The sequence below is a fragment of the Spea bombifrons genome, chromosome 3 (assembly GCF_027358695.1).
Source record: "Spea bombifrons isolate aSpeBom1 chromosome 3, aSpeBom1.2.pri, whole genome shotgun sequence".
Lineage (NCBI taxonomy): Eukaryota > Metazoa > Chordata > Amphibia > Anura > Pelobatidae > Spea > Spea bombifrons.
Window position 1 is genome coordinate 118,332,352 of NC_071089.1, and position 26,457 is coordinate 118,358,808.

The 26,457-nt window shown below is 44.7% G+C and overlaps 1 protein-coding gene across 1 annotated transcript in view; it reads left to right on the plus strand.

Annotated features, from left to right (window-relative positions):
- The first annotated feature begins 4,275 nt into the window (after positions 1–4,275).
- The window catches only part of PTK2B (protein tyrosine kinase 2 beta), a 37,902-nt gene continuing 15,720 nt past the window's right edge, over positions 4,276–26,457 (plus strand). Inside the window, exons 1-15 of the mRNA XM_053460737.1 lie at positions 4,276–4,507; positions 12,253–12,431; positions 15,051–15,138; positions 15,827–15,906; positions 16,569–16,631; positions 17,624–17,678; positions 17,843–17,983; positions 18,781–18,855; positions 20,674–20,775; positions 21,062–21,179; positions 21,915–21,954; positions 24,204–24,250; positions 24,861–24,911; positions 25,367–25,464; positions 26,084–26,168. Coding sequence (XP_053316712.1) covers positions 4,316–4,507; positions 12,253–12,431; positions 15,051–15,138; positions 15,827–15,906; positions 16,569–16,631; positions 17,624–17,678; positions 17,843–17,983; positions 18,781–18,855; positions 20,674–20,775; positions 21,062–21,179; positions 21,915–21,954; positions 24,204–24,250; positions 24,861–24,911; positions 25,367–25,464; positions 26,084–26,168 — 1,414 coding nt within the window. The 5' untranslated portion in view covers positions 4,276–4,315. The remainder of the gene's footprint in view (positions 4,508–12,252; positions 12,432–15,050; positions 15,139–15,826; positions 15,907–16,568; positions 16,632–17,623; positions 17,679–17,842; positions 17,984–18,780; positions 18,856–20,673; positions 20,776–21,061; positions 21,180–21,914; positions 21,955–24,203; positions 24,251–24,860; positions 24,912–25,366; positions 25,465–26,083; positions 26,169–26,457) is intronic.

Genomic DNA, 26,457 nt, shown 5'->3' on the forward strand with positions numbered 1-26,457 from the left:
TACTGTATACAGCGCTGGGGGTTATATTACTGTATACAGCACTAGGGGGTTATATTACTGTATACAGCGCTGGGGGAGGGGTTATATTACTGTATACAGCGCTGGGGGTTACATTACTGTATACAGCGCTGGGGGTTATATTACTGTATACAGAGCTGGGTTATATTACTGTATACAGCGCTGGGGGTTATATTACTGTATACAGTGCTGGGGTATATTACTGTATACAGCGCTGGGGGTTATATTACTGTATACAGCACTGGGGGTTATATTACTGTATACAGCGCTGGGGGTTATATTACTGTATACAGCGCTAGGGGGTTATATTACTGTATACAGCGCTGGGGGAGGGGTTATATTACTGTATACAGCGCTGGGGGTTACATTACTGTATACAGTGCTGGGGTTATATTACTGTATACAGTGCTGGGGGGTTATATTACTGTATACAGCGCTGGGGGAGGGGTTATATTACTGTATACAGTGCTGGGGTTATATTACCGTATACAGCGCTGGGGGGTTATATTACTGTATAGAGCGCTGGGGGTTATATTACTGTATACAGCGCTGAGGGGGTTATATTACTGTATACAGCGCTGGGGTCTATATTACTGTACACAGTGCTGGGGGTTATATTACTGTATACAGCGCCGGGGGAGTGGTTATATTACTGTATACAGCGCTGGGGGAGGGGTTATATTACTGTATACAGCGCTGGGGGTTATATTACTGTATACAGCGCTGGGGGAGGGGTTATATTACTGTATACAGCGCTGTGTGGGGACTTGCAGCTTGCTGAGTCTTGCGTAATAAAACCGCAGTGTGAGGGGAAGCAGGAACGTGAGTATGGCGGGGGGCGGTGTGTCTGCGCAGGCTCGTGATGGGATGTCATACGCTGTAATCAGAAACATTTTAACATTCTTAGCAGACACTTTAAACAGCAATGAGTTTTATTTATACATCGCGCAGGACACAGGGCCACTTTACGTGCGGCATATAACTTTCCCGTCCCTGTGCTCTGTATTTTCATATCTTTGCTGTGGAGGGGTCTGGAATGTGCGTACCTCATACAGATCTCACTGTGTGAACGGGGCCACAGGGTATGAATATTCCATGCTCATACAACAAAGCAGAAGTGTCCCTGTTAATTTGGCCAGTCCCTTTTTCCTCCCCTGCTGCCCTCTTTTCTAGGAGGTCAGAATGTTTGCTGGGTATGAGGGGATCGCAGGGTTCTACAGCCCTAAAAGCCCCGATAATGTGTATAGAAACAACAGGGATAAAAAAAGAGTTAAATAAATAAATATTTGATCAGGGGGCGTGTCGTGTTTAATAAAATACGTCTAAAATGTTTTTCCCAGCATGCACCGCTGCCATCCTGCTTATCAATGTTATTGAACACAAGGAGGAAGTTTCAACCGAGTGCCCAAAAGGGTCATTGTTTTCACAGCAGGTCTTAAAACCCCCGGGCTGAGGGACTCGTCGGCGCGGCGACAGCCCCTGCAGTGTGCGGTTTGGGGTAGAATAGAGCGCTTTAGCTATTTGTGGAAACTGCGCTATTCATGGACTGACGAGAAGGCGGTTGTTATGAGGTCTCCAGCGTTCTGCCGCCATCAGAAATCCATCCCGCCCAACTTCTACCCCCGGCGAATCAGAATGCTGGGGGGCGGAGCAAACTGGTAGTGCTGCTGAGCATGCGGAGATCTCCCTGACTCTGGTAGCCCACCTTGCGGGATGAGGGTAGGAGGTCCCGCCGACTTAAGTGGGCGGTACCTCTGATGTCAGTGGGTGGCCCCGCCTACATCAGTGGTTGGTCTTGCCGACGTTGCAGGCATTCCCACTGATGTCACGGGACACACTCCATTTTTGGAGGGGAGTGGGCGGGGAGTGGGGAGGGCGTGGTGCAAATCCCCTCCCCCGCGGAATTAAATCTCATACAGCTGTCCCAAAAAGCAGGACAGGGTGGTAAAATCGGGACTGTCCCATGCAAAGCAGGACAGTTGGGAAGCGTGGAGATCGGGACCGGGTTATTTGTAACCTCTCTCTGCGCCGAATGCACCGGCATCGGGGCGGAAAAAGTCATCAGAGGTTTGGACTCATATCCTGTTCTGACACGCGTACCGATAGTCATATCCGTAATCATCCCATACGGGGGGGGGGGGCATCATGAAGAGTCCCTGTAGTGACTCACCAAATGTGTCACCCAATGGCTCTGATACCGGTCGTCATGGAAACCTTGACTTGTCATTATTTAAGGATACATTTAATTGAGTCACCTGTATTCAAGCAGGGAGATCAGCCATAACATAGTGGGAGAAAAAACACCAACTGGGAGTCTTATATATGATCCCAGCGGGGGAATAGGAAGGAGTCGGATCCAGACTGTGTGACCCCGAGAATCTGCCCCAGAGACCCTGAGACTGGGGCAAAAAGGCTCAAACTCTGAGAGTTCCTGGGTATGATTACTGAAAGAGTAGTGGATGCATGGTAGCGGATCTAGGCTAAGGTAGCTATAAGTCCAGGGACTATTGGGGCTTTTAGGGCTGTAGAACCCTGTGATACCCTCATACCCGCCCACCTGCCCAACCTAAAGAGCCCCGTTGGAGCTGCAGCGGAGGCGAGACCCTCATTGATTTTACATCTCCTGCATCGGTCAGGAGATCAGAGGAGGGCAGCGGGGCAGCTACACGGCACTGTACCCCAAAACGTGGACTGTCCCGCAGAAAGCAGGACACTTGGGTGGTACCTTATCTGCCGGGGTCTATAAGCTCTTTACTGCGCCAAAATGACTACAAATCCCATGATGCTTCTGCCAACAGATGTCCAAAAGCATGATGGGATTTGTAGTCTGCGGCATTGAGCGCCCGAGGTTTAATATCATCTGGCGTTGGCTGCATTTCCGGATGGCCTGTTTCCAAGGGCTATATAAATGTACATCGCTGTCTTGGTTTTTCCTCCCCGTTGAGAGCACGCGGTTCACATGTATGATCAGATGTTTTATTATTTGTGCCAATGTCAGCTGTAGCTGGTTATCCGGGGCCCGTCACTGCTGGGTATCGAGGGCCGGCTCTCTGCACAGTGACGGAAGGTGCCGCACAGCCCGGGTACAATCAGTCCTGTGATCGGCATCTGCGCTCCTTCCACCTCGCGCCAAGCAGGCAGCTGCGATGGAAGCTGATTAACACCGCGCCTGCCGTGCCAGTCTCGTCTTAGATTCAGGAGCCGTATGTCTATCCCATGCATGTTTAATCCCCTCACTGTATTACCCTCTACCACCTCTGCTGGGAGGCTGCTCCACTTACCTACCACCCTCTCAGTACAGTAAAACATACATCACACCTGAGGCTCTGACCCTCTGGTCTCTTGTTCTGGCAAAAATGAAGCTTCGTTCTTCGTGCAGCGGGGCAGGTTGAACGGGGGCCGCAATATCACAGCCCAAAAAACACAAAAAACACAGCAAATCTGTCTAGTATACTGCTATCCATACCTCCCAAGTGCCCCTGTTTAGTTTAGCCAGTCCCTCTTTGGTCCCCAAATCCTTCATGCCCCCTGGACGATACCGGGAGGGTTCCCAACGGGCCTTTTTCTCTATTATTCTACTAATAATATGATTTTAACAGATTCATCTTTTGGGTGACTTTCCCTGCTCCACCACACTGAGCTGATGCTTTATGGCGATGCTAATGAAGTCCGTTCCTCCATAGACTTTCATTAGTCAGAGAGTCCAGCTGGTTGATTAAGACTGAGTCATTCAATTGTTCCCTACAGGGAGTATGATAAGGAGTTGGGGGGGGGTTCTAGTAGATTGGGGCTCAGATAACAGAGCGAGAATCATACAAATTTGTACAAAAAAAAGGAAAAAGTGCAATATTTTTTAAAAAAAACTATTTTTTGACATTTTGAATCTGATTCTAGTAACTGCTGACACTTTACCCGAAGAAACTAATATATTTTGAGGGCAATTTAACCTTTTTAGTAATTCCTAGTTCACGATGTGTGTATATATAATTATATCACTTTATTTTGTGTATAGAACTAAAAAATGGAGATTGTGGGAAAAGTGACAAATCTGCTTTAAATTGTGTGTTTTTTTTGTGTCAGTCCTAATTGTTGATGATTCTATTGAGTGGCTTATATGTGATTTCTTCACACAAGACGGGACGATCCCTGAAAGTTTCTCTGGCCCGCTGTACGTTGGGACTGCGGGATTGACCGCGGGGAAGTGTGCATGTGTAGTTGTATCTCACGGCTCGGCCCTCTCTTTTTTCCGCAGATACGGGATGCGCTCTTCCTAGGCGGCTCCTCTTTGGGCTCCGGGATGTCTCTGGACGCTTTAAGCCGCTCGCGAGGGGGGACGTTTATCCGGCCGGACGCACCCGCCGAGCCGCTGCTTGATGGAGACGTCAGCAAGGAAGACACGAGGATCCTCAAAGTGTGTTTCCATAGCAACAGCTCCAATCTTGTGAAGAACTTCAAACTGGTGAAGTGCAGCATCCATACCGAGATCCGGGTGAGTCTGGGGCTCCTCGGCCTTCTTCTGGTAACAGGACTTATAACCCGCGTCGGAACGTTCCGGAGCACAGCCATGAATCTTCTGTATATCAGTAACAATGCATCGGCGGGGGACCATCCTTTACTGAGAGGATAGTAGGTACGTGCAACAGCCTCCCAGTATACGTGGTAGAGGTTGATAAATAAATGGGGTTGATGTCTCGAGAAAAAAGCCTCAACCTTGTATTTCCAACTATTTCCTCCTGCTGTAACGACTCAAACCTTAATCAGCCGTTGGTCTCGTCTTAGATTCAGGAGCCGTATGTCTATCCCATGCATGTTTAATCCCCTCACTGTATTACCCTCTACCACCTCTGCTGGGAGGCTGATCCACTTACCTACCACCCTCTCAGTAAAGTAAACATTACTTCTAAAGTATCTGAAAGTTCACCTTTGCATTTAATGCATTGTTTATAATAAATTTAACTTAATTTTTTACATGACAAAAAAAATAAAAAATAAAAAAAATAATAATAAAATGATATATTTTAACAATAATAATAATAATGCTAATATACCGGTATATAGTTTTCTATATTATATCCATTAGATATATAAATGATTATTAATTATAATCCCAATATATATATATATTATTGTTTTCTATATTAAATAGATTGTAAGCTTGCGAGCCGAGCTCTCCTAATGTATCTGTTTGTCTCAGTCTGTCAGTTCTCGTCTTGCCAGACGCCTTGAATTTATGTATTGTATCAAGCGCTGCGTAAACTGTTGGCGCTATATAAATAAAAGATAATAATAATAATATATATATAAATGATTATAAATAATAATCCAAATATATATACATATATATATATATATATACCGGTTTATAATAGTTTTCTATATTATATACATTATATATATAAATTATTAATAATAATAATTCTAATATATATATTGTTTTCTATATTATAAATGTTATATATATGTGTATATATATATATATATACATGATTAATAATAATAATCTTAATATATATATATATACACATGAATGATCTCTTTTAACCCTTCAGAGTGTTGCTCTGGGAGTTTTAATAGAGACAGATATGTGAAGCGGATTGGTGTACGGCGCGGATGAATCACCGGGAGATTGATGTAACGCGCGTTGCTGTGTTTGTTCCGCGTTCTTTTTTATTTATTTCATCGGAGCGAGACGTCCTGATTGTGAAGAGATCCATCGAATAGAGAACATGACGACGTTTCGCCCACGCTTTCTTGCGCGGCTCCCTCGACGACCTTCACAGATTGAATCCTGCACGGTGTTTTCATTGTTCAAGGACACGCTGCCGGGATCAAAACTGTCGGATCGGCCTGGCAACCCCGGCGACAGAAGGTCTCGCTTTTCAGGAGACAGTCCGCCAGCTCTCTTCTTTGTAGACCCTTATTCATCGTCTTCTAGATTGTAAGCTCTTTGTCCAGGGCTCTCCTAACCGTCAGTTCCTGTAAGTCCAAAGTGTTACGCGATGCGCTAGTCGTGAAGTCCTGTTTACCCATTGTACAGCGCTGCGGAATATGCAGGCGATATACAAATCAATAAATAATAATAATTATAAGATTAAAGGTAAATTATATTTTTAGCATGCAGCACGTTTAATGCTTTAAGAAATTCTCACTAGCCAATTTATTTAATTGGAAAACAAATATATCAGTGATCTCAAACCAGATAAATCATTATTTTTCAGAAAAAAAACTAGTTTATCCCCGGCAACAGCAATTTATTAAACCAGATACAGAGTATACTGCTGCTTTGACTTAGAAATAAAGTTTAAAAAAAATTCACCAGCCAACAGTAGAACCTGCTGGGTTTGGCCTGGAGTCTCCGGGGGGAATCTCTGCTTCCATGGGTCTCCTGGTCAGTTCCTTTTGGCCACTCCCACTCCACTCACAGGTGCCACCCACTTCCTGCCTACTTCTACTCCTATTTAATGTCGAATGGTTGCTAGCCACACCCCCTGAAGAGACAGAGATCTGGGCAGCAAACCCTTGGAAGCTCCCAGACGTGGCCACAGCGTCTTGCTGCTGGGCAGGGCCGGACTGGGACTGAAAAGCAGCCCTGGAAACATTTGGAGAGCAGCCCCATATAGTTTATCTCGCGTTCGAGCTCTTATACCCTCAAGCACCCCTTATACATACCCGCGTCACACTACTTGCAATACAAAGAGCTTTAAAACATTATTTTTATCATATTATTTGTATTAAAATGCCAGAAAGCAAAAGTGTTAAAAGGCCCTAATGAATGAAATACATTACACATAATGGGATCAAAACATTTGCTACTGATGAAAAGTTCCATTTTATTCAGTGGAACAAAACAGTGATCACATTATTTTTCACGATATTCTTGTAAGACCCTTTTGGCTATTAATACCACAACTGTTCTAGCGCTGCATCATCCAATGAATACCTCAGCCCAGATACATTATTATTATTATTATTTTTAATGTACGCAGTTCATGGTGCAAAGTGGTCTGCCAGTATGTTTAAGTAAAAGGTCCTCTCTTAAGGGGGAAGGACTGTGAAACCAACCAGGGAATAACAAACAAAATTGGGTTTCACTCTGAAGATCCCAACCACCATTGAAGTTTCTGCAATTAACCCTTTGTGATAAAATATGCAGATTAAAATAAGAGTAAATAACACAATACCTTTACTTTTCCTCTCACTCATTTCTGGGCCTAGAAAGTTTTGTCCTCTGAAGTGACAACAAATTCAGGAGGGCGTTTTATCTCTGGATAAGTAAAAATTAAATAAATCAATTTATTACTACAGTAAGTACAGTACACACCGACACCCAGACACACGCACACCAGGACAGCCTCTGCCATACTGAAGCATAAAACACTATGTTCTACGCTGCTTTGTCATTAACTCCCCCTGTCATTAATCCCCTTGTGTATTGATGCCCCAGCCAGGTCCTCCTTTAGTATTGATTACTGTCTTCCCCTCACAACACAAACTTGGGTATTGCCCCTTTTGTGCCTTTATTCCCCCACACCCTTGGGTATTGCCGCCCCCAGCATTGATTTATGTGATACCCCAGCTAACCCCCTCCCTTGATGCCCCTAACACTTTTGTGAAACACACTTGTCTTTTATTGATGCCCCCCCCCCACTGCCATGTGTATTACCCCCAGCCACCCCCTCCTTTTGTATTATTTAATTTTAAAATTTAATGAAATTAAATCTCCTTTGAATATTGGTCTGCTTTCCTCTTTAACCCCATTACTATATTTTGGTAATACTAATACCGGTACTTAAAGTTTTGTGTTTTTGTTTTTTTTCTCCTGCTCTCCTCGTCGACGCGACGATCCTTTCCCTGTCACGAGGAACACTTCTGTGAGGCTGAGCCCGCCTCCTTGAGTGTCACCGCGCCGCCCAATGGCCATGCCGCAGCTCTTCGTCCCACCCCACAACATGTTCCACACAGCCGCCGTACGGCTGCAGCATAAGACGGCTGCTAAGCGACTGCGAGCAAAATTCAAAGCGGCCACTGCGCAGCCGTCACGCAATGCGCTGCCCAATGGCCTTCGTCCCACCCCCACAAAAGGGGGCAAGAGCAGCGGCAAGGCCATTGGGCGGCGCGTTGTGTGCACACCAGCCACTTTAATTTCATTAGTGGCTGGTGGAGGCGGACTGGCGGCCACGCAATGGCCGCTTTGAACTTTCCTTGCAGCCGCTCAGCGGCTGTCTTACGCTACAGCCGCACAGCTGTGTTGAATGTGTTGTGGGGTGGGACGAAGAGCTGCGGCACCGTCAGCCCGCCTTCACCGGCCACTGATGAAATTAAAGCGGTTGCTGTGCACGCAACGCGCCGCCCAATGGCCTTCGTCCCACCCCTTTTGTGGGGTGGAACGAAGAGCAGCGGAAAGGCCATTGGGTGGCACGTTGTGTCCACACCAGCCGCTTTAATTTCATCAGTGGCCGGTGGAGGCGGACAGGCGGCCGCGCATTGGCCGATTTGAAGCTTGCTCGCAACCGCTCAGCGGCTGTCTTACGTTGCAGCCGCACGTGTTGTGTATTTACAACACTTACGGCCGCTTTGAATGTTGGCTGACTGGGCGGAGCGGCCCACGGACCGGCCGGCCCACCGGGAAATTTCCCGGTATCCCGGTGGGCCAGTCCGGCCCTGCTGCTGGGTGTCAAAAAATGATGTCATATCCTGGCGCCCAAATCTTTTTGGCATTGGGCAGCTTTGGGCGGACTGTGCCCGCTCTGTGCAGTCCTCTGTAGTGACGACGGGTCGGCTGGGGGGATCTGTGGAGCAATTTGTGCCGCGGTTCCATCGGAAGCCGCGTTCGCTCCCCCCCATCCCGCCGCAGTGACTGAAGTCTTGTGTGGGGTTTAACCCCTCCCGGGCTGCGTCTCCCAGCGTACGGCAGAAGCTGCTGCTGCAGAGATAGGCCTGAACACGAGACGAGGCGCTCGCTGCTCTTTTCTCTCTTTCTCGTTGTGTTCGGTAGAGATGCGTAGGCTGCCGCGGGGTACGGGGGGGGCAGCAATTACTGAGCGTCATCTCAATCCACGAACATCGTTCTCCTAGTCTGAAAATAATCCTGCGCAGGAGCCGCAGATACAAACCCTGAGCCTAATACCTGCCCCGTGTATCGTTACACTGCATTCTATAAATCACTTATTGGGGGTTATTAACCAAGCTATTATCATCCAAATATTTCATACCTTCCAAGTGTCCATACTTAGTTTGGCCAGTCCCTCTCTCCTCCCCTGATGCCCCTCTTTTCTAGGAGCTCGGAATGTTTGCTGAGTATGAGGGTATCACAGGGTTCTACTGCCCTAAAAGCCCCGATAATGTGTATAGAAACAGCAGATTGCTTCATTAAAGTGATCTGCCAGTTTTGCCCAAATCTTTCGGTTTAGTCCCAGAATGACCGGGGATCTTCTCTGCAGTCTGGCCGCTCCCCTTACCACTGATGTTTCGCTGTTTTCATGGAAAACAAGGACATTTCTGGCTGTAACATAATTATAAAAGGGTTTCTAACCATCAATTATCCTTTTATACTTAAACTTGGATCAGCGAACACAACGTGCCATTGGAACACAGGAGTGATGGGAGTGATAAAGGGCCATTGGGACACAGGAGTGATGGGAGTGATAAAGGGCCATTGGAACACAGGAGTGATGGGAGTGATAAAGGGCCATTGGAACATAGGAGTGATGGGAGTGATAAAGGGCCATTGGAACACGGGAGTGATGGGAGTGATAAAGGGCCATTGGAACACAGGAGTGATGGGAGTGATAAAGGGCCATTGGAACACAGGAGTGATGGGAGTGATAAAGGGCCATTGGAACACTGGAGTGATGGGAGTGATAAAAGGGCCATTGGAACACAGGAGTGATGGGAGTGATAAAGGGCCATTGGGACACAGGAGTGATGGGAGTGATAAAAGGGCCATTGGAACACAGGAGTGATGGGAGAGATAAAGGGCCATTGGGACACAGGAGTGATGGGAGTGATAAAAGGGCCATTGGAACACAGGAGTGATGGGAGAGATAAAGGGTCTCTGTAGGCCCATGAAGAGATTCCATTAAAAATCAGCCGTTTCCAGCCACAATAATCATTTACAACATTAACCCCGTCTGCGTTGGATTTCTGATCCATTTCATGTTATTTTAATGGACAAAATGTGCTTTTCTTTCAAAGAACAAGGTTTCTAAGTGACCCCAAACCTTTGAGCGGTAGTGTGTGTATGTGTATATATATATATATATAGTGTATATAGTGTGTGTGAATAATATATATATATATATATACGATAAGGAAAGAGTATTGCTCAGATTATATGTGCTGAACGGGAGAGAAGTCACTTTTCTCGATGTGTTGGTAAAACCCGTTGGTTTTAGCGCGTTTTGGGCGCTCGTTTAGATAAACAGAGTCTGAGTCAGCGCTCCACCTGTCATGAAAATTCAAGGACGACAAAAATGATTTGTAAGTGTCTCATACTGTGAGTAATGTTATTGATGTTATGAATGTTATTAATGTTATTAAGTGGGCTTCACGCTCCGGGGGCCGCTTCTGCCGTTTCTCCCCCTCCCTCACTAATTTTTTATTATATCATCACATGTCAGGAGACATATCCATCATACAATAAAACGTATATCAAATATATATCATTTATATACATATTACCCGTTTTCATTTAAATTAATAAACTCTGTACTTTGTTAAATCTCCATGTATTTAAATGTCTCATCCCCTCTCTCTCCTCTCCCCATGCCCTCTCTCTCTCCTCTCTCTCCCTCTTCTCTCCCATCCCCTCTCTCTCCTCTCCCCATGCCTTTTCTCTCTCTCTCTCTCTCTCTCTCTCTCTTCTCTCCCATCCCCTCTCTCTTCTCTCCCATCCTCTCTCTCTCCCTCTTCTCTCCCATCACCTCTCTCTGTTCTCTCTCTCTCCCCCCTCTTCTCTCCCATCCCCTCTCTCTCTCTCTCTTCTCTCTCATCCTCTCTCTCTCCCTCTTCTCTCTCATCCCCTCTCTCTCTTCTCTCCCATCCCCTCTCTCTCTTCTCTCCCATCCTCTCTCTCTCTCTCTCTCCCGCTTCTCTCCCATCCCCTCTCTCCCTCTTCTCTCCTATCCCCTCTCTCTCTTCTCTCTCATCCTCTCTCTCTCTCCCTCTTCTCTCCCATCCCCTCTCTCTCTTCTCTCCCATCCCCTCTCTCTCTTCTCTCCCATCCCCTCTCTCTCTTCTCTCCCATCCCCTCTCTCTCTTCTCTTCCATCCTCTCTCTCTCTCTCCCGCTTCTCTCCCATCCCCTCTCTCCCTCTTCTCTCCTATCCCCTCTCTCTCTTCTCTCTCATCCTCTCTCTCTCCCTCTTCTCTCCCATCCCCTCTCTCTCTTCTCTCCCATCCTCTCTCTCTCTTCTCTCCCATCCCCTCTCTCTCTTCTCTCCCATCCCCTCTCTCTCTTCTCTCCCATCCTCTCTCCCTCTTCTCTCCCATCCCCTCTCTCTCTTCTCTCCCATCCCCTCTCTCTCTTCTCTCCCATCCCCTCTCTCTCTTCTCTCCCATCCCCTCTCTCTCTTCTCTCCCATCCTCTCTCTCTCCCTCTTCTCTCCCATCCTGTCTCTCTCTTCTCTCCCATCCTGTCTCTCTCTTCTCTCCCATCCTGTCTCTCTCTTCTCTCCCATCCTCTCTCTCTTCTCTCCCCCTGATCTATTTATATATTAGGATATGGTATTCTGGGTCAATGAAGTGGATCATCCTCTCTCTCTTCTCTCCCATCCCCTCTCTCTTCTCTCCCATCCCCTCTCTCTCTCTCTCTCTCTCCCATCCTCTCTCTCTCCCTCTTCTCTCCCATCACCTCTCTCTGTTCTCTCCCATCCCCTCTCTCTCTCTTCTCTCCCATCCTCTCTCTCTCCCTCTTCTCTCCCATCCCCTCTCTCTCTCTTCTCTCCCATCCTCTCTCTCTCTCTCTCTTCTCTCACATCCCATCCTGTCTCTCTCTTCTCTCCCATCCTCTCTCTTCTCTCCCATCCTCTCTCTCTCTTCTCTCCCATCCTCTCTCTCTCTCTTCTCTCCCCCTGATCTATTTATATATTAGGAAATGGTATTCTGGGTAAATGAAGTGGATCATTTATATAAAGGAGACGTAAATGAAGCTGACAGGAGGTGAAAGTGTTAATGATTGTTTCTCTTTGTACGAAGTGCGGAAAGAGGTTTTTAACCCTTTTGTTTCTCCTTGTAGGAAATCATCAGCTCCATCCTTCTGAGCGGGAGGATCGGTCCGGATATCCAGCACGTGGAGTGTTACGGACTGCGCCTGAAGCACCTGAAATCCGATGAGATTCACTGGCTGCATCCCGACCTGACCGTCGGAGAAGTCCAGGAAAAGTACGAGTGCCTGCACTTGGAGGCAGAATGGAGGTAAACGGGATTTCTCTGCTGCTTTTACTGCTAAGTTTCCGTTCCGTATTCAGCCTCCAGATTTAGTGAAATTCCCTCAAAACACCGAAAACCCACAAAACCGGGAATATAAACCACTAAATATTTGATTTGGGCTTCGTGTCTCAACACAAAGCAAAGAGACTGACTATATCCCTAGAAATAACCCCCAGCGCTTTCCCGGCTCAAACACCACACTGAGCTGATGCTTTATGGCGATGCTAATGAAGTCCGTTCCTCCATAGACTTTCATTAGTCAGAGAGTCCTGTTGGTGATTAAGACTGAGCCATTCTATTGTTCCCCACAGGCAGGATGATAAGGAGTCGGGGGGTTTAGTAGATCGGGGATCAGATAACAGAGCGAGAATCATACAAACGGCTGATATGCAGCTGCCTGAAAACTTTATATTATGGGGCAAAAACTACAACTGGGGTGAAAAAGTAAACGGCCAATATTTTTGAAGCTGTATCTGATGCTAGAATAATAAAAACGCTTGGTGCTCTCCTCGAGTTGCTTCTGCTATTTTATCTATTTTATCGCTTCTGTACCCAATAATATTTGATGACCGTTTCTAAACATTTAAATCATTTTTTTTGGGGGGGGGGGTTTAGAAAACAATAAAATAAAAAAATCTATGTATAAAACCGAAAACGCCGGTTCCCGGGCGTCTACGGCGCGGTGATTGCACGGTTCCGAGGCGTTATTACAAAGGAATTCTATGGAACGTAGAACACAAAGCACTAAAACACTTAAAAAAACATTATTTTCTAGTAAAAGTCAGCACAAAATACACGGAATGTGTTGATTTGGCTAATTTTCACCTGCGGATTCATTTTTTTTTTGCGTTGTTTGCACTTCGGCAGAGAAGTGCGAAGCCAAAGAGTGTTAATGCAGTTTATACCCCAGGGCCAGAAACCCGCAAACGTTAGAAACAATTCCGTGAAAATTTACACTTTTCTCCATGGTAACCGGAGAACCTTAAAATGGATTTTTTCACTAAATTTATAAATCCTGCATAATAACTCCACGTAACGGCAGGTCCCGATTAAAATAACAGAGATGTAGAAATCCTTTATATTTATCCCTCGGGAGCAGTCCTCTTAACTTCCTGTTCTCGGGTTCTGCATGATTTATTCCTCCCCATTGAGTTATCTCTCCCCTGTTGTTAAGTTGCTGATTGTTGCTGATTGGTTCAGGCAGCCAGAGGAGAAGGGAGAGAGCTTCCGGACAGGAGATTGAGTAAATAACGCTAGTTCAGCCGCAGATCTTTTATTCAATGAAAAAAAAAAATTGCCCCTCACTTTTAACCCCGTTGTGCCCAAGGGTCTCATACCCGAAAGACCAAAGATTTTTTTTTATTTTTTGCCCCGTTTTCCACACAAATTATACATTGAATATTTCAGGGCTAGTAGAGCCTTCTGCCGAAATAATATTAATACAAATAACGTGATATTTATTAAAATCAAAAAATATATTTAAAAGGGGGAAAAAAAAGTTTTTCACATTACATAATAATAAAATAATTGTTTTAATACTTCTGAGTTGAGGTTTTTATTTTATAGTTTTTATTTTTTTTATTATATCTATTATTTATATATTTCTGACTATAGATGGCTGGATGGACTATTACATTGAAATAACTTGTGGCCCCATTCGGCCCCCCAGCCTAGTATAGAAGGGGTTAAACGAACTATTTCCATTGATTGAAGAGAAAAAATGCTGTGAAGGAGTCGGTTCTTCATCACAAATAAAACCTTCTCGACGTTTCTATAATATACCATCATTTTCATCACTAGAAGAACCTATCACACAAAGTTGGCCAGCGGCCCCTGTCGGCCCCCAAACGTTTTTCCCCACGAAATTCACGTTTATTTTGTTAATTTTCTGATTTATTTATTTTTTAAACATTTTTCTCCGGTATCCTGCAGGGCTGGACTGTCCAGCATGATACATTTCCTAGGAAGGTTCCCCATTAAAAGGAGGCAGGTGGTCACCTTTGTTCAAGCACGCCACCCAACCGGCAGAATGCTGTCTGCATTTAATAATTAACTATACATCTAAAGGCCATCATCAGGAGTGGGGCTTAATTGCTTATATATGGGGGGTCACCCCGGTGCCCAATCTTCTACGGGTTGCCCAAAGTATTAGGAGAAGAGAAGTAGAGAAGTCACACGTTAATAACAGAAACCTAATAACTAAACCATGACTCCTCAGGAGGTGAAGAATAAAGTCACCTGTTTTCAAGCAGGGATTCCTGCTGTGATATAGCAGGGAGAAAACCACCCATCAGAATGTTCCGGTAACATTAAATCAGAGTAGGGCATGAAGGAGTTGGCTCTTGACTGTAAAACCCCGAGGATCTGCCCATTTACTCTGAGATTGGGGTAAAAAACCTTGAGATTTGGGCAAATTCCGACCGCGATAAGCTTAGCTGCTTTCAATACCCAGGGGTATCATTAAATACTGATTTATTGCATAGACCCCAAACTATCTTGGATACGTTTCATGGTGTGAGGTTGAAGGATCTTTTATTATAAAATGCTGTTTTTTTGCATAAGTAATCATTTTTCTGAAAATACTCGTTTTCTGTCGTTTTCCAGGTACGACCTCCGGATCCGCTATCTGCCGGATGACTATACTGAATCCTTCAAGAAAGACAAAACCACGCTGCTGTATTTTTATCAGCAGGTTAGTTCGGTTTCTCTTATCCTGTATCTTAAAGGCACAGTCGCATACTGCCCAACTGTACCATTTCTCATGGGACAGTCCTGCCGTATAAAGCAGGAAATACAAAATGTACACTTTACATAGAACATTCTGAGAATGAGAGAAGTTACTCTAAGAGGTTTGAGGTGTAAATACTATTTTTAGACAGTCTTTATGTTCATCTTTAAAGCGTTTGAAGCTCTTGATGACCTAGCAATGCGCTTAGGTGTTAATGCCCTTTAAACTCCACGGACCGAACGTCCCTTTCAACTTCATAAACCCCTCTCCAGCTCTAATGAATTATATATATATTTATGAGGTGTTTTCCCTCCAAAGTGACATCATATTCCACAAAGGATGTATTCACCAACCCGGGAATTTAACCCACTGAATTCACTATAATGTAAGACGGGCCGGCCCCTGGGGCTTCTCCTGCGGAGAGGGCTGAGCCGGCCCCGTATAATGTATGGTTAATGAACAGTAGGAGGAGAGGTGCCCGTAAATATGACCAAATGTCACTTCTCTGCCCGGAGGCAGAGCGAAGTGACCCGGAGACCCAGAGAAGGAGGGCTTCACCCGGAGACTCCGGATCAAACCCGGGGGGCCGCCAGCGGTGATGACATCGATGGGAGTGACTTGGGTAATGTTTTGTGGGGTCTTTCGTCCGCAGCTCAGGAATGATTACATGCAGCAGTACGCCACGAAAGTCAGCGAAGGGATGGCGTTACAGCTGGGCTGCCTCGAGCTCCGGTAAGCAGTCCTGAGCGTTATGTGTCTGTAGGGGGTCGGCAGGTCTCCTGGGGTCATTCTATCGCCACAACCAGGGCATCAAAGTGAATTAAGTGAGCGTATGTGGGAGCCGGTTCTACTTATTGATATTACCGAGTGAGGATTTTTTTTTAATATAAAATATTTTTTTATTTAAATCACATTTTAAAGGAACAGTGTCGTCCCAAAATTATTAAAATCTATTTAATGCATATTGTCTCATTTAATTAACGCCTCACTGGGCTGCATCTTCTTGAACCAGGAAGCATACGAAGAACCATATTTGGTAGAAAGGCAGTGTCGTCAGCCAATCGAATTATGACGGTAAAACGTCAGTGTTCTGCTGGAATAGATGTGATTGGCTGTTAATTTTTCTATTGATTTCAATTGGAGCGCTACTGAGCATGTGCAGGAAGTGTACTAACGGACGCTTCCTGCTTTCAGTAGAGGCAGCTGGGGGCGGAGTTAAAGGAAATAATGTTTCTGCGATACCCTCATACCCAGCAAACATTCTGACCTCCTAGAAAAGAGGGGGCGTTAGGAGAGGAAAAAGAGACTGAGAGTTTTTTTTAACCTTTAAATGCCTATATTTTTTTTTTCACTTATTAAATATATATTTTCCCAACGGTTTGTTTGTTTTACAGGAGGTTTTATAAAGACATGCCTCACAATGCCCTGGAGAAGAGATCCAACTTTGATTTCCTCGAGTAAGTGTAACACACGGCACGGGATGCGCATCTCCTGCACGGCGCATAACCGGACTGGGGGGGGGGGTCAGGCCGTTGCAATCATTCTTGCTACTGATTGGCTGCTTGAATATGGCGGCGGAATAATATATATGAGTTCCCTGTCTCGTTGCGGGCGTTTAGCTCTCTGGTCTGAGAATCAGGCCCCCACATACATCCTGTGAGAAGCCACAGGGGACGGGGCGCGTTCACGCTTCGGTACTAATGACAAACACGCCGACGCGTCATCGTGTAACAGGAAATGCTTACTTCTAATACAGACTTTTTTGTTAAACTGAATTCTACTTTACTAGCTTTCCAAATTAAAAGGAAATAAAAAAATACAAATATATGATTATATTAATAATTTAATAAAATAATTCATAAATATAAATATAATAAATAATAATTAATAAAATACATTCCGTGAGTTCCCTTTCCTATTGGCTGTATTGTCTCTAGATCCTCCCCCAACCAACAGGATGCAGCCAATGATCTATAGGGCCTCCCAACGCCAAACTGGGGAAGAAGTGCAGAGCTATGTACAACCCCCCCTCCCCCAACCACTGCTTCATCTGGAGTTGTATGGTGGTAAAACGTCAGTGTTCCGCTGGAATAGATGTGATTGGCTGTTAATTTTCCTATTGATTTCCATTGGAGTGCTACTGAGCATGTGCAGGAAGTGTACTAACGAATGCTTCCTGCTTTCAGTAGAGGCAGCTGGGGGCGGAGTTAAATGAAATAATGTTTTTATACACATTACCAGGGCTTTTAAGGCTGTAGAACTCAGTTTTCTGTGGAAGAAGTGCAGACCTATGTACCCCCCTGCCCCCAACCACTGCTTCACCTGGAATTAGGAAGAGAGATATATTTTTTAACTAAATATGAAATCATCCTGGGTGATAAAATGTGCATGTTTTATATCCACATAAAAAACCCCAAACTTAATCGTTCTTACGTCTCGATATTTTTAGGAAGGAGGTAGGACTGGATTTGTTCTTCCCGAAACAGATGCAGGAAAGTCTGAAGGTAAGGAAAACAGCACATCTCTGAAAATTAGACGCCCCCAAACCCCCCTCCCAAAAAAAAAACAAACCATGATCTCCTTGAGCATTCTATAATGTAACGCTATGATGTCATAGTTCAACGTAACAATTTCACCCGCAGTTGCTTTTTGGTGAATTTCTCCGCAGCCCAAGCAGTTCCGTAAGATGATCCAGCAGACGTTCCAGCAGTACGGCTCCCTGCGCGAGGACGAGTGCATCATGAGGTTCCTGAGCACGCTGTCCAGCTTCACCTCCATCGACCAGGAAACCTACAGATGCGAGCTGGCGGTGGGTCCTACGCTTTTATAATGCCTTGCGGGAAGCTGACTGTCGCTGATTGGTTGAGGCGGACTTTTGTAAGGGTGGAGGAGGAGGGAGAGAACTTCAGGACAGGAAGCTGATTAGATAATGCAGGCTCTGCCACGGGCTGCCACCGACCCTGGCATCTGTGAGGTTTACTGCTTAACTAATTGCTTCTAGAACAATTCCGCCGATTAGCTATTGGTGGGTTCAGTAAATAATTTATTTACGCAAAAAGCTTTATTATGAATTGTTCCCTATTTATATTTCTTAGAAAATATTCATGTTTCGATAATTGTTTTATCCCTGGAAACGAACAAAATCGATATGAAACGGTTGTATTAATTTATGGGACTCCCACCATGTTTATACGACAAATATTTTGTATTTCGAGGTGAGATTACAAGTAAGTGTCCCGGTACAAGGTTTCTAATGTGGTGCTATTACCATAGCAACCAAAAACACTGTACTGCTGATTGGGCCATCCCATTGGCCGCTATAGCGATAAGACCGCTTTCGAACCATTATGACCAATTTCCAAACTCACCCGACAGCAAGGTATCATTAGATTGCAAGCTCTTTTCAGCAAATCCCCCGTTGCCTCGAGTAACATTTAACTGTGAGGTCTGTGTGAAAGCAAGATGGCGGCCAGGTGCTATCATTCTGTTTCTTTATTATTCTTATTTATGGATTTATATGGCGCCGTCATATTTCGCAGCGCTGTACAATCGACTACATTGAATAAAGTTGCTAAATTGTGCTTTTTCCCCGATCTTCTCTTCCAGCAAGGATGGAGCATCACCGTAGATCTGGTCATTGGTCCTAAAGGGATCCGGCAGCTTACCAGCAAAGATGGCAAGGTATGGGGAGCACAGGGGTCTGGGAAATCACCATTTTATCACAGATTTTATCTATTAACCATTGATTTATTAACGCCATCTTAACATCCTGTTTTCAGGATCTGCACGTTTATTCCTCCCCATTAAGTTATCTCTCCCCTAAGTTGCTGATTGTTGCTGATTGGTTCAGGCAGCCGTTGTATGGGTGGTGGAAGGAGACAGCGGATTGATTAGATAATGCTGGCTATGCCACATACATGTTTTGTATGGTGTTGCATTTGCCTGATGGGGTTCTCTAGGGGTTAATTAATTATGCTATCCAGCATGGGTTACCCTGTAGGGGCCGGGAACATAATACCGATTTATCTCAAATGGGTAGATCCGATTGCTGGATGAGCATTATGGGAGCTGTACAAAGCATTATATACATTTATAATGTGTGTGTGTGTGTATATATATATATATATATATATATATATATATATATATACAATGAGATAAAAGATTCCACCTGGAAATTCCAGAATCTCCCCCTAGTGGCTAATCCTGGTCACTGCTCCGCACCAAGTCATTAAACTTGATTTTTTTTTAAATCTTTTTTTATGTGCCATTGGAAGTTTGGGGTCATTTAGAAATTCCCTTGTTTCTAAAAGAAATGCAAATTTTGTACCTGAAAATATCATGAAATGGATCAGAAATCCAGCGCAGACGGGGTTAATGCTGTAAATCACTATCGTAGCTGAAAACGGCTGATTTTTAATGGAATCTCTTCATAGGCGTACAGAGGCACTTTATCACTCCCATCACTCCTGGGTTATAATGGCCCTTTATCACTCCCATCACTCCTGTGTCCCAATGGCCCTTTATCACTCTCATCACTCCTGTGTTCCGATGGCCCTTTATCACTCCCATCACTCCTGTGTCCCAATGGTCCTTTATCACCCCCATCACTCCTGTGTCCCAATGGCCCTTTATCACTCTCATCACTCCTGTGTTCCGATGGCCCTTTATCACTCCCATCACTCCTGTGTCCCAATAGCCCTTTATCACTGCCATCACTCCTGTGTTCCAATGGCCCTTTATCACTCCCATCACTTCTGTGTCCCAATGGTCCTTTATCACTCCCATCAATCCTGTATTCCAATGGTCCTTTATCACTCCCATCACTCCTGTGTGCCAATGGCCCTTTATCACTCCCATCACTCCTGTGCTCCAATGGCCCTTTATCACTGCCATCACTCCTGTGTTCCAATGGCCCTTTATCACTCCCATCACTTCTGTGTCCCAATGGTCCTTTATCACTCCCATCAATCCTGTATTCCAATGGTCCTTTATCACTCCCATCACTCCTGTGTTCCAATGGCCCTTTATCACTCCCATCACTCCTGTATTCCAATGGTCCTTTATCACTCCCATCACTCCTGTGTGCCAATGGCCCTTTATCACTCCCATCACTCCTGTGTTCCAACGGCCCTTTATCACTCCCATCACTCCTGTGTTCCAATGGCCCTTTATCACTCCCATCACTCCTGTGTTCCAATGGCCCTTTATCACGCCCATCACTCCTGCGTTCCAATGGCCCTTTATCACTCCCATCACTCCTGTGTTCCAATGGCCCTTTATCACTCCCATCACTCCTGTGTTCCAATGTCACGTTGTGTTTGCTGATCCAAGTTTAAGTATAAAAGGCTAATTGATGGTTAGAAACCTTTTGTAATTATATTACAGACAGAAATTTCCTTGTTTTCCGTGAAAGCAGCTGAGTGACCCCTATCTTGTGGCGGGTGTCGTGTATTTAATGCACTTGGTATATTATATCGGTATCGTTTCTGTCCACAGCCCACGTGTTTCGCTGAATTCAAACAGATCAAATCGATAAAATGCTCGTCCCTGGACGACGGTCGGGCGCTGCTGCTGCTGGGGGTGTCTGGGGCTCCTCAGGTAAACGAGACGCGCCGACGACGCAGAATTAGCTGCGGGAAGACAGAGACCGTTATGTACAATAAGCCTGTTTCACAACAAAACTTAGTAGTAGAGATAGGTCGGGGTGGCCCGGCTTCCGAAATATTTTGGCTTAGTAACGCCACATTGGAAACACACCTGATCTCAAGTAAATCATCTCTGACTCATTCCTTTATAATTGTAAAGAATTCATAAGTTGAGGGCTTTTTTTGTTATCCTTCTGCCCGTTTTTAATGTCTATTTTATTTCACTTTTGTTTTAAAAGCCATTAGCCATCAAAACATCGTCTCTGGCCATCGCCGAAAACATGGCGGACCTCATCGACGGTTACTGCCGGCTGAAGAACGAATCAGAAGAGTCCCTCATTGTCCACCCCAGGAAAGGTAATGCGTGTTCCACGTGTGATGTACATTACATAAGTGCGTGTCACGTGCGCGGAGACGTTTATATCGACTCAAATGAATTAAAAGCGAAACCTGTGCTTTATAGATCAAAAACAGAAATAAACTACAACGTAAAAGCCTTAATTAGACCCCAAAAAGATTGTTCTGATCCGCGGGATTTTAAACACATGTCACTTAGACACAGGAGTGATGGGAGTGATAAAGGGCCATTGGAAGTGATCACTCCCATCACTCCTGTGTTCCAATGGCCCTTTATCACTCCCATCACTCCTGCGTTCCAATGGCCCTTTATCACTCCCATCACTCCTGTGTTCCAATGGCCCTTTATCACTCCCATCACTCCTGTGCTCCAATGGCCCTTTATCACTCCCATCACTCCTGCGTTCCAATGGCCCTTTATCACTCCCATCACTCCTGTGTTCCAATGGCCCTTTATCACTCCCATCACTCCCTGTGTTCCAATGGACCTTTATCACTCCCATCACTCCTGTGTTCCAATGGCCCTTTATTACTCCCATCACTCCTGTGTTCCAATGGCCCTTTATCACTCCCATCACTCCCTGTGTTCCAATGGCACGTTGTCTTCGCTGATCCAAGTTTAAGTATAAAAGGATAATTGATGGTCAGAAACCCTTTGATAATTATGTTACAGCCAGAAATATCCTTGTTTTCCATGAAAACAGCCGAGTGACCCCAAACGTTTTTCTCTTACAGAAAATGAGAAGAGAAACAGTTTGCCCCAAATCCCAACCACGTAAGTAACCCGTGCAGATGCTTTTTCCAGAAAAGTCTTCGGACAGATATTAGGCATTCTGGCCCCAGCTAGCTGTGTATGGGGGGGGGTCCTTTTGAAACATTACTTTCCAATGGAGAAACTTTATACATTTTGAAAAGTTGTTTTGCTAATAAATGAGACTAATTTAAAAAAAAAGCCTGACGCGTTCCATCAACAGCTTACATGGAACGTAAGGAAGTTTTATCTTACTGAGAGGTTGGTAGATAAGTGGAACAGCCTCCCAGCAGAAGTGGTAGAGGGTAATACAGTGAGGGTATTAAAGATGCATGGGATAGACATACGGCTCCTAAATCTAAGTTGAAACCAACAGCAGGAGAAACGGGCAGACTAGACGGGGGCCGGATGGGGCCGATCTGCCGGTGGGTTCTGGGTTTCTACTTGAGGGTAAACATTGAATTGTTTGGATTTTTCAGGAGTTGCAGAACCACACTTTAGCCTCTAGATGGCGCTGCAACACAAGCAATCATTTCTAGGTGCACAGCGTTTTTCTCGGTGACACAAAGTTTTGATGGCGGCCATGTTGTGAGTTCTCTAGGCTTTCGTGAATCCGCCGCCCCACAGTACGACGCTGCTTTATGGCCATCGTGTGAAAGTTATATTACAAGGTCTATCACACGCGGAAGATGAGTTACGAGACAGACTATACTTAGAATAAGGGGAGGGGGTTAAAAGTGCAGTATTACTTGTGTCGCTGAGATACATAGGGGTAACATACCCCCCCGCGGGGCAGTTTTCTTGAAAGAGGTGTAGTTAGAAGTTTGATGTGCGACAGATACATTTAAAAGGGAAATATAGTTGTTTATTCTATGTAGTTATCACATGACTTATTTCCCATGATGCTGCATTGCCATTAAATTTAATAGCAGGTCTCGCTTTACGACCTGCTGTTCGCCGGGGGGCAAAGCCTAAGCGCTGAGTGACAGCATGATATGATAAGACACGCCCCCCACATCCTTGTCTGGTATCTTGCGATGTTGCTATGGAGTCTGAACGTTCTCTAGTGACACTATGAGACGTAAAGTGAGACCGGACCGCTGTCACACGGAGGCGAGGGGGATAGTTAACGCCCACAAACCTCCCAAAATGGCAGCACACAGGCAGGTAGATAACATATTTAAGTAAATAGGCAGAATATGTGGAAAAAATGACATATTATGACATCAAATTAAATATTCAAATGAATAATAATAATATTTGATGGTAAATGGTTAAACGGATTAATTTGAATGTATTATTAGCCTGGAATTAATTTAATTCATTAATGGGATTTTTTTCCTCACTTAATCGCATTGGGTCAGCGCGGGGCGCTTTATTATTCTTGTAAAAATGAGTAATTATCTCACCGCGCAGAACGTCATTATAAACGAAGAGAGAATATTCCAGATCATTTCTCTAACAGGCAGAAGGATTGTACTCACTTTACAGCAACGCTGCAAAACGGTATCAGATAAGGGGGGAAAAAACCCTGACTCGCCTGACCTGACTTTGAGGTCTAGCAAACCCCTCCCAAATATTTGCATATTTGGCGCTCTAATTAATTTAAACAGGAGCTCTTCATGCAGCCGAAACTCGCGGGGGTCCCAGGAATTCATTCAATTCAAAATGCATATGAAGGTTTAACCCTTTCTTGGCCAAACAAATAACCAGTGGGCCGCCTGCCATCAAGGTGTGCCGCTCCACCACGGTGCTCCAGGAGTCTGGGCCTCCGCGTATTATGGGAGATCGGGGGTCGCTTCTGGTTGTCACGACCTCCACCTAACTGACGAGTCTAATATGTAGACCGGCAGCGAGGAGCATACAAAATAATGATGGGGAGGAAAAAGTATTAAGAGCAGCAGAGATCTGTCACAAGCATAAACACCCTCCGCTCCCTACGAATCCTTGCGTGACGGAGTGTTTGTGCATTCCCTCCGCTGAGTAAGATGCTTGCGCAGGCGGCAGTCCCGTCAGCCTACCTGGGAGCTCTCTAAATGAGCTGAAATATTAACCCTTTAATAGCCCATCATGAAGATTCTATTTACCGCCTCGCCAAATGAATTAACCAAATGCCTCTAACACCATCCCCCTTGACCTTATTTAGAGATACACTTAATTGAGTCACCTGCATTCAAGCAGGGAGATCAACCATAACATACTGGGAGCAGAAGCACAAACTGGGAGTCTTATATATGATCACAGTGCTCTCCTCTGTCTGTTGCTTTCTCCAGGGAGGTCCCAGAGCGGCGATCGCGACTCGGCCCCGGGAGCAGTTTCGGTAAGTTTTAAATACCGAAGGTTCCTCAATCTGAGCTGTAAGTATTTACAAAGCCGCGCATGTTCTCATGTATCTTCTTCTCCAAACATAACAATAAACAAGTGTCTTCAACATCTTGTGTCCCTCAAACAGGTGAAAGCCCCCAGTATGAACGCGGTCCCACCGAGCCAAACGCTCTCAGAATGCGTGTTATGGATACAGTTACATACATATCTGGGGGCTGATAGATTTTGCCCCAAACATTAGAGTTTTTACCCCAATCAGAGGGTGAAGGGGCAGAAACAGTCTAGAGCCAACGCCTCCATATTGTACTTAGATTCAATGATATCCGAGCATCGATGCTCTTCTCTGCTGAAATCCCTGCTTGAATACAGGTGACTTCATTTAGAATGCCAATGCCGCATTAGAATCAATGTGATTGGCTACTTCTCCGAGATGCTTCTAGGTCTCAAGGTCTGGTTCCTAGGGCCACCAGTTACTTAAAGCCATAGGTGCTATAACTACTAGACCGCTACTATATGTAGAATTCCTGCGCGAATTTTCCTCCAATCCCACCCCCCCTTCATGATAAAATGTTTATTTTTATTTTTTTTATTTGATGTTCTTTTAGATTCTGAAGTTTATGCTGAAATACCAGAGGATTCTGATTCGAGAACTGCAGGTAAAAAACTACAGAATATAGATAAAAAGCCCCATATTAACCAGTGTCTCGTTAAGGGTTAATATACTGGGGTAATTATTGTGTTTAGAGACTGAGTTTAAACCAATAAAACCATCCCAAACCTGCTCTGTTACCCAAATAAATGAATTAGTTGGCCAAATCCACCATTTAATCCAAAATATGTTGGTGTGAAAATATTTAGCAAAAGAATTCCACCAGAAAAATGATTTATTACAAATAATGATATATTAGAAATAATGATATGTTATAAATGGAGCAGGCAATTCATAAAATCTTTGCCACCCAGAAAATAACCATTGGTCTGAAAATGATTTCCCGACGATACGGAGGCTTTGAAGGGTGGTGGTGGTTGTGGTTGTGGTGATGGTGGTGGTGGGATTCCATACATCCAAGACGTTGGTTAAGTGGACGTTTTCATCTGATTTCCGTTGTAGTTACCCGGTACGCGATCAGCCGGGATGATGTTCTCCTCGGCAGGATTCTTGGAGAAGGCTTCTTTGGAGAGGTCTACGATGGAGTCTACAAGAACCAGGTCAGAAGAACAAGGCGGCGTGGAACTTATCGACAAATGTTTATGTCGGTAACAAGACCGGGTGGTCTGAAATTACTTGTGACTTATTGCCCATCGGAAGAAAGCCCTCCTAGATGCTTTTATTCCTGGTTTCAGATGGATGCAATCTTTGGGGCAACAAAAATTTTTTTATTGGACAACGTGTCCAGGTGCTTATTTCAAAAACCATGGACACTTCCGTGGCCAACATTCTGTTTTTAAGGTTTCAAGACCTTTAAGGTATCTTCAGGTATCTCGAGGGTCTTCTTCTTATTCTAGACATATGTTGGCCACTAAAAGGTATCATAAACTACCATAAACCAACTTCTTGACCTTGACCGTGAGCTCTATGTTTATTTCTCCTACTCCTCTGGAGAATTTATTTTTTCTAAGCCAGTATCCTAATTTCTCCATAAACGACCCCCTTCCTTTATCACAGTAGACGAACGCCCCTCCTATTGGCCAACCTGCCCTTTTTGTCCAGTCCGCGCTCAGGAAATATATATTATTTTTCGGGTCCTTGAGGTTCTTTTTCGCGTTTCCGGGAGACATATTTACTGGAGGAATTTTATTTCCATTCTTGTTACTCATTTTATTGTAGAAAGGAGTAAGAGTCAACGTTGCCGTGAAGACGTGTAAGAAGGATTGTGCTCCGGATGTCAAAGAAAAGTTCATGAGTGAAGCGTGTAAGTGGCATGTAGTTCCTATTATATATATATATACTGTATATGATCAACATGTAGTCTATGAATTAATAATAATAGTACTTTTATTGACAAATTCCTGCCTTTTTCCTACTTTTTCAAGCAGTCATGTCTAACTAAGAGACTCTCGAAATTGAGTTTGCAAAAAATGTGATTCATTTCTTTTTTTTCCTCCTAAAAGGGGGTATTTTTAGTATCAGTATGCGTTGCGGGGTATTAATGGGGCAGATATTATTTTCTGCTTTACTCTCCATGCTCCTCTGTAATCCAA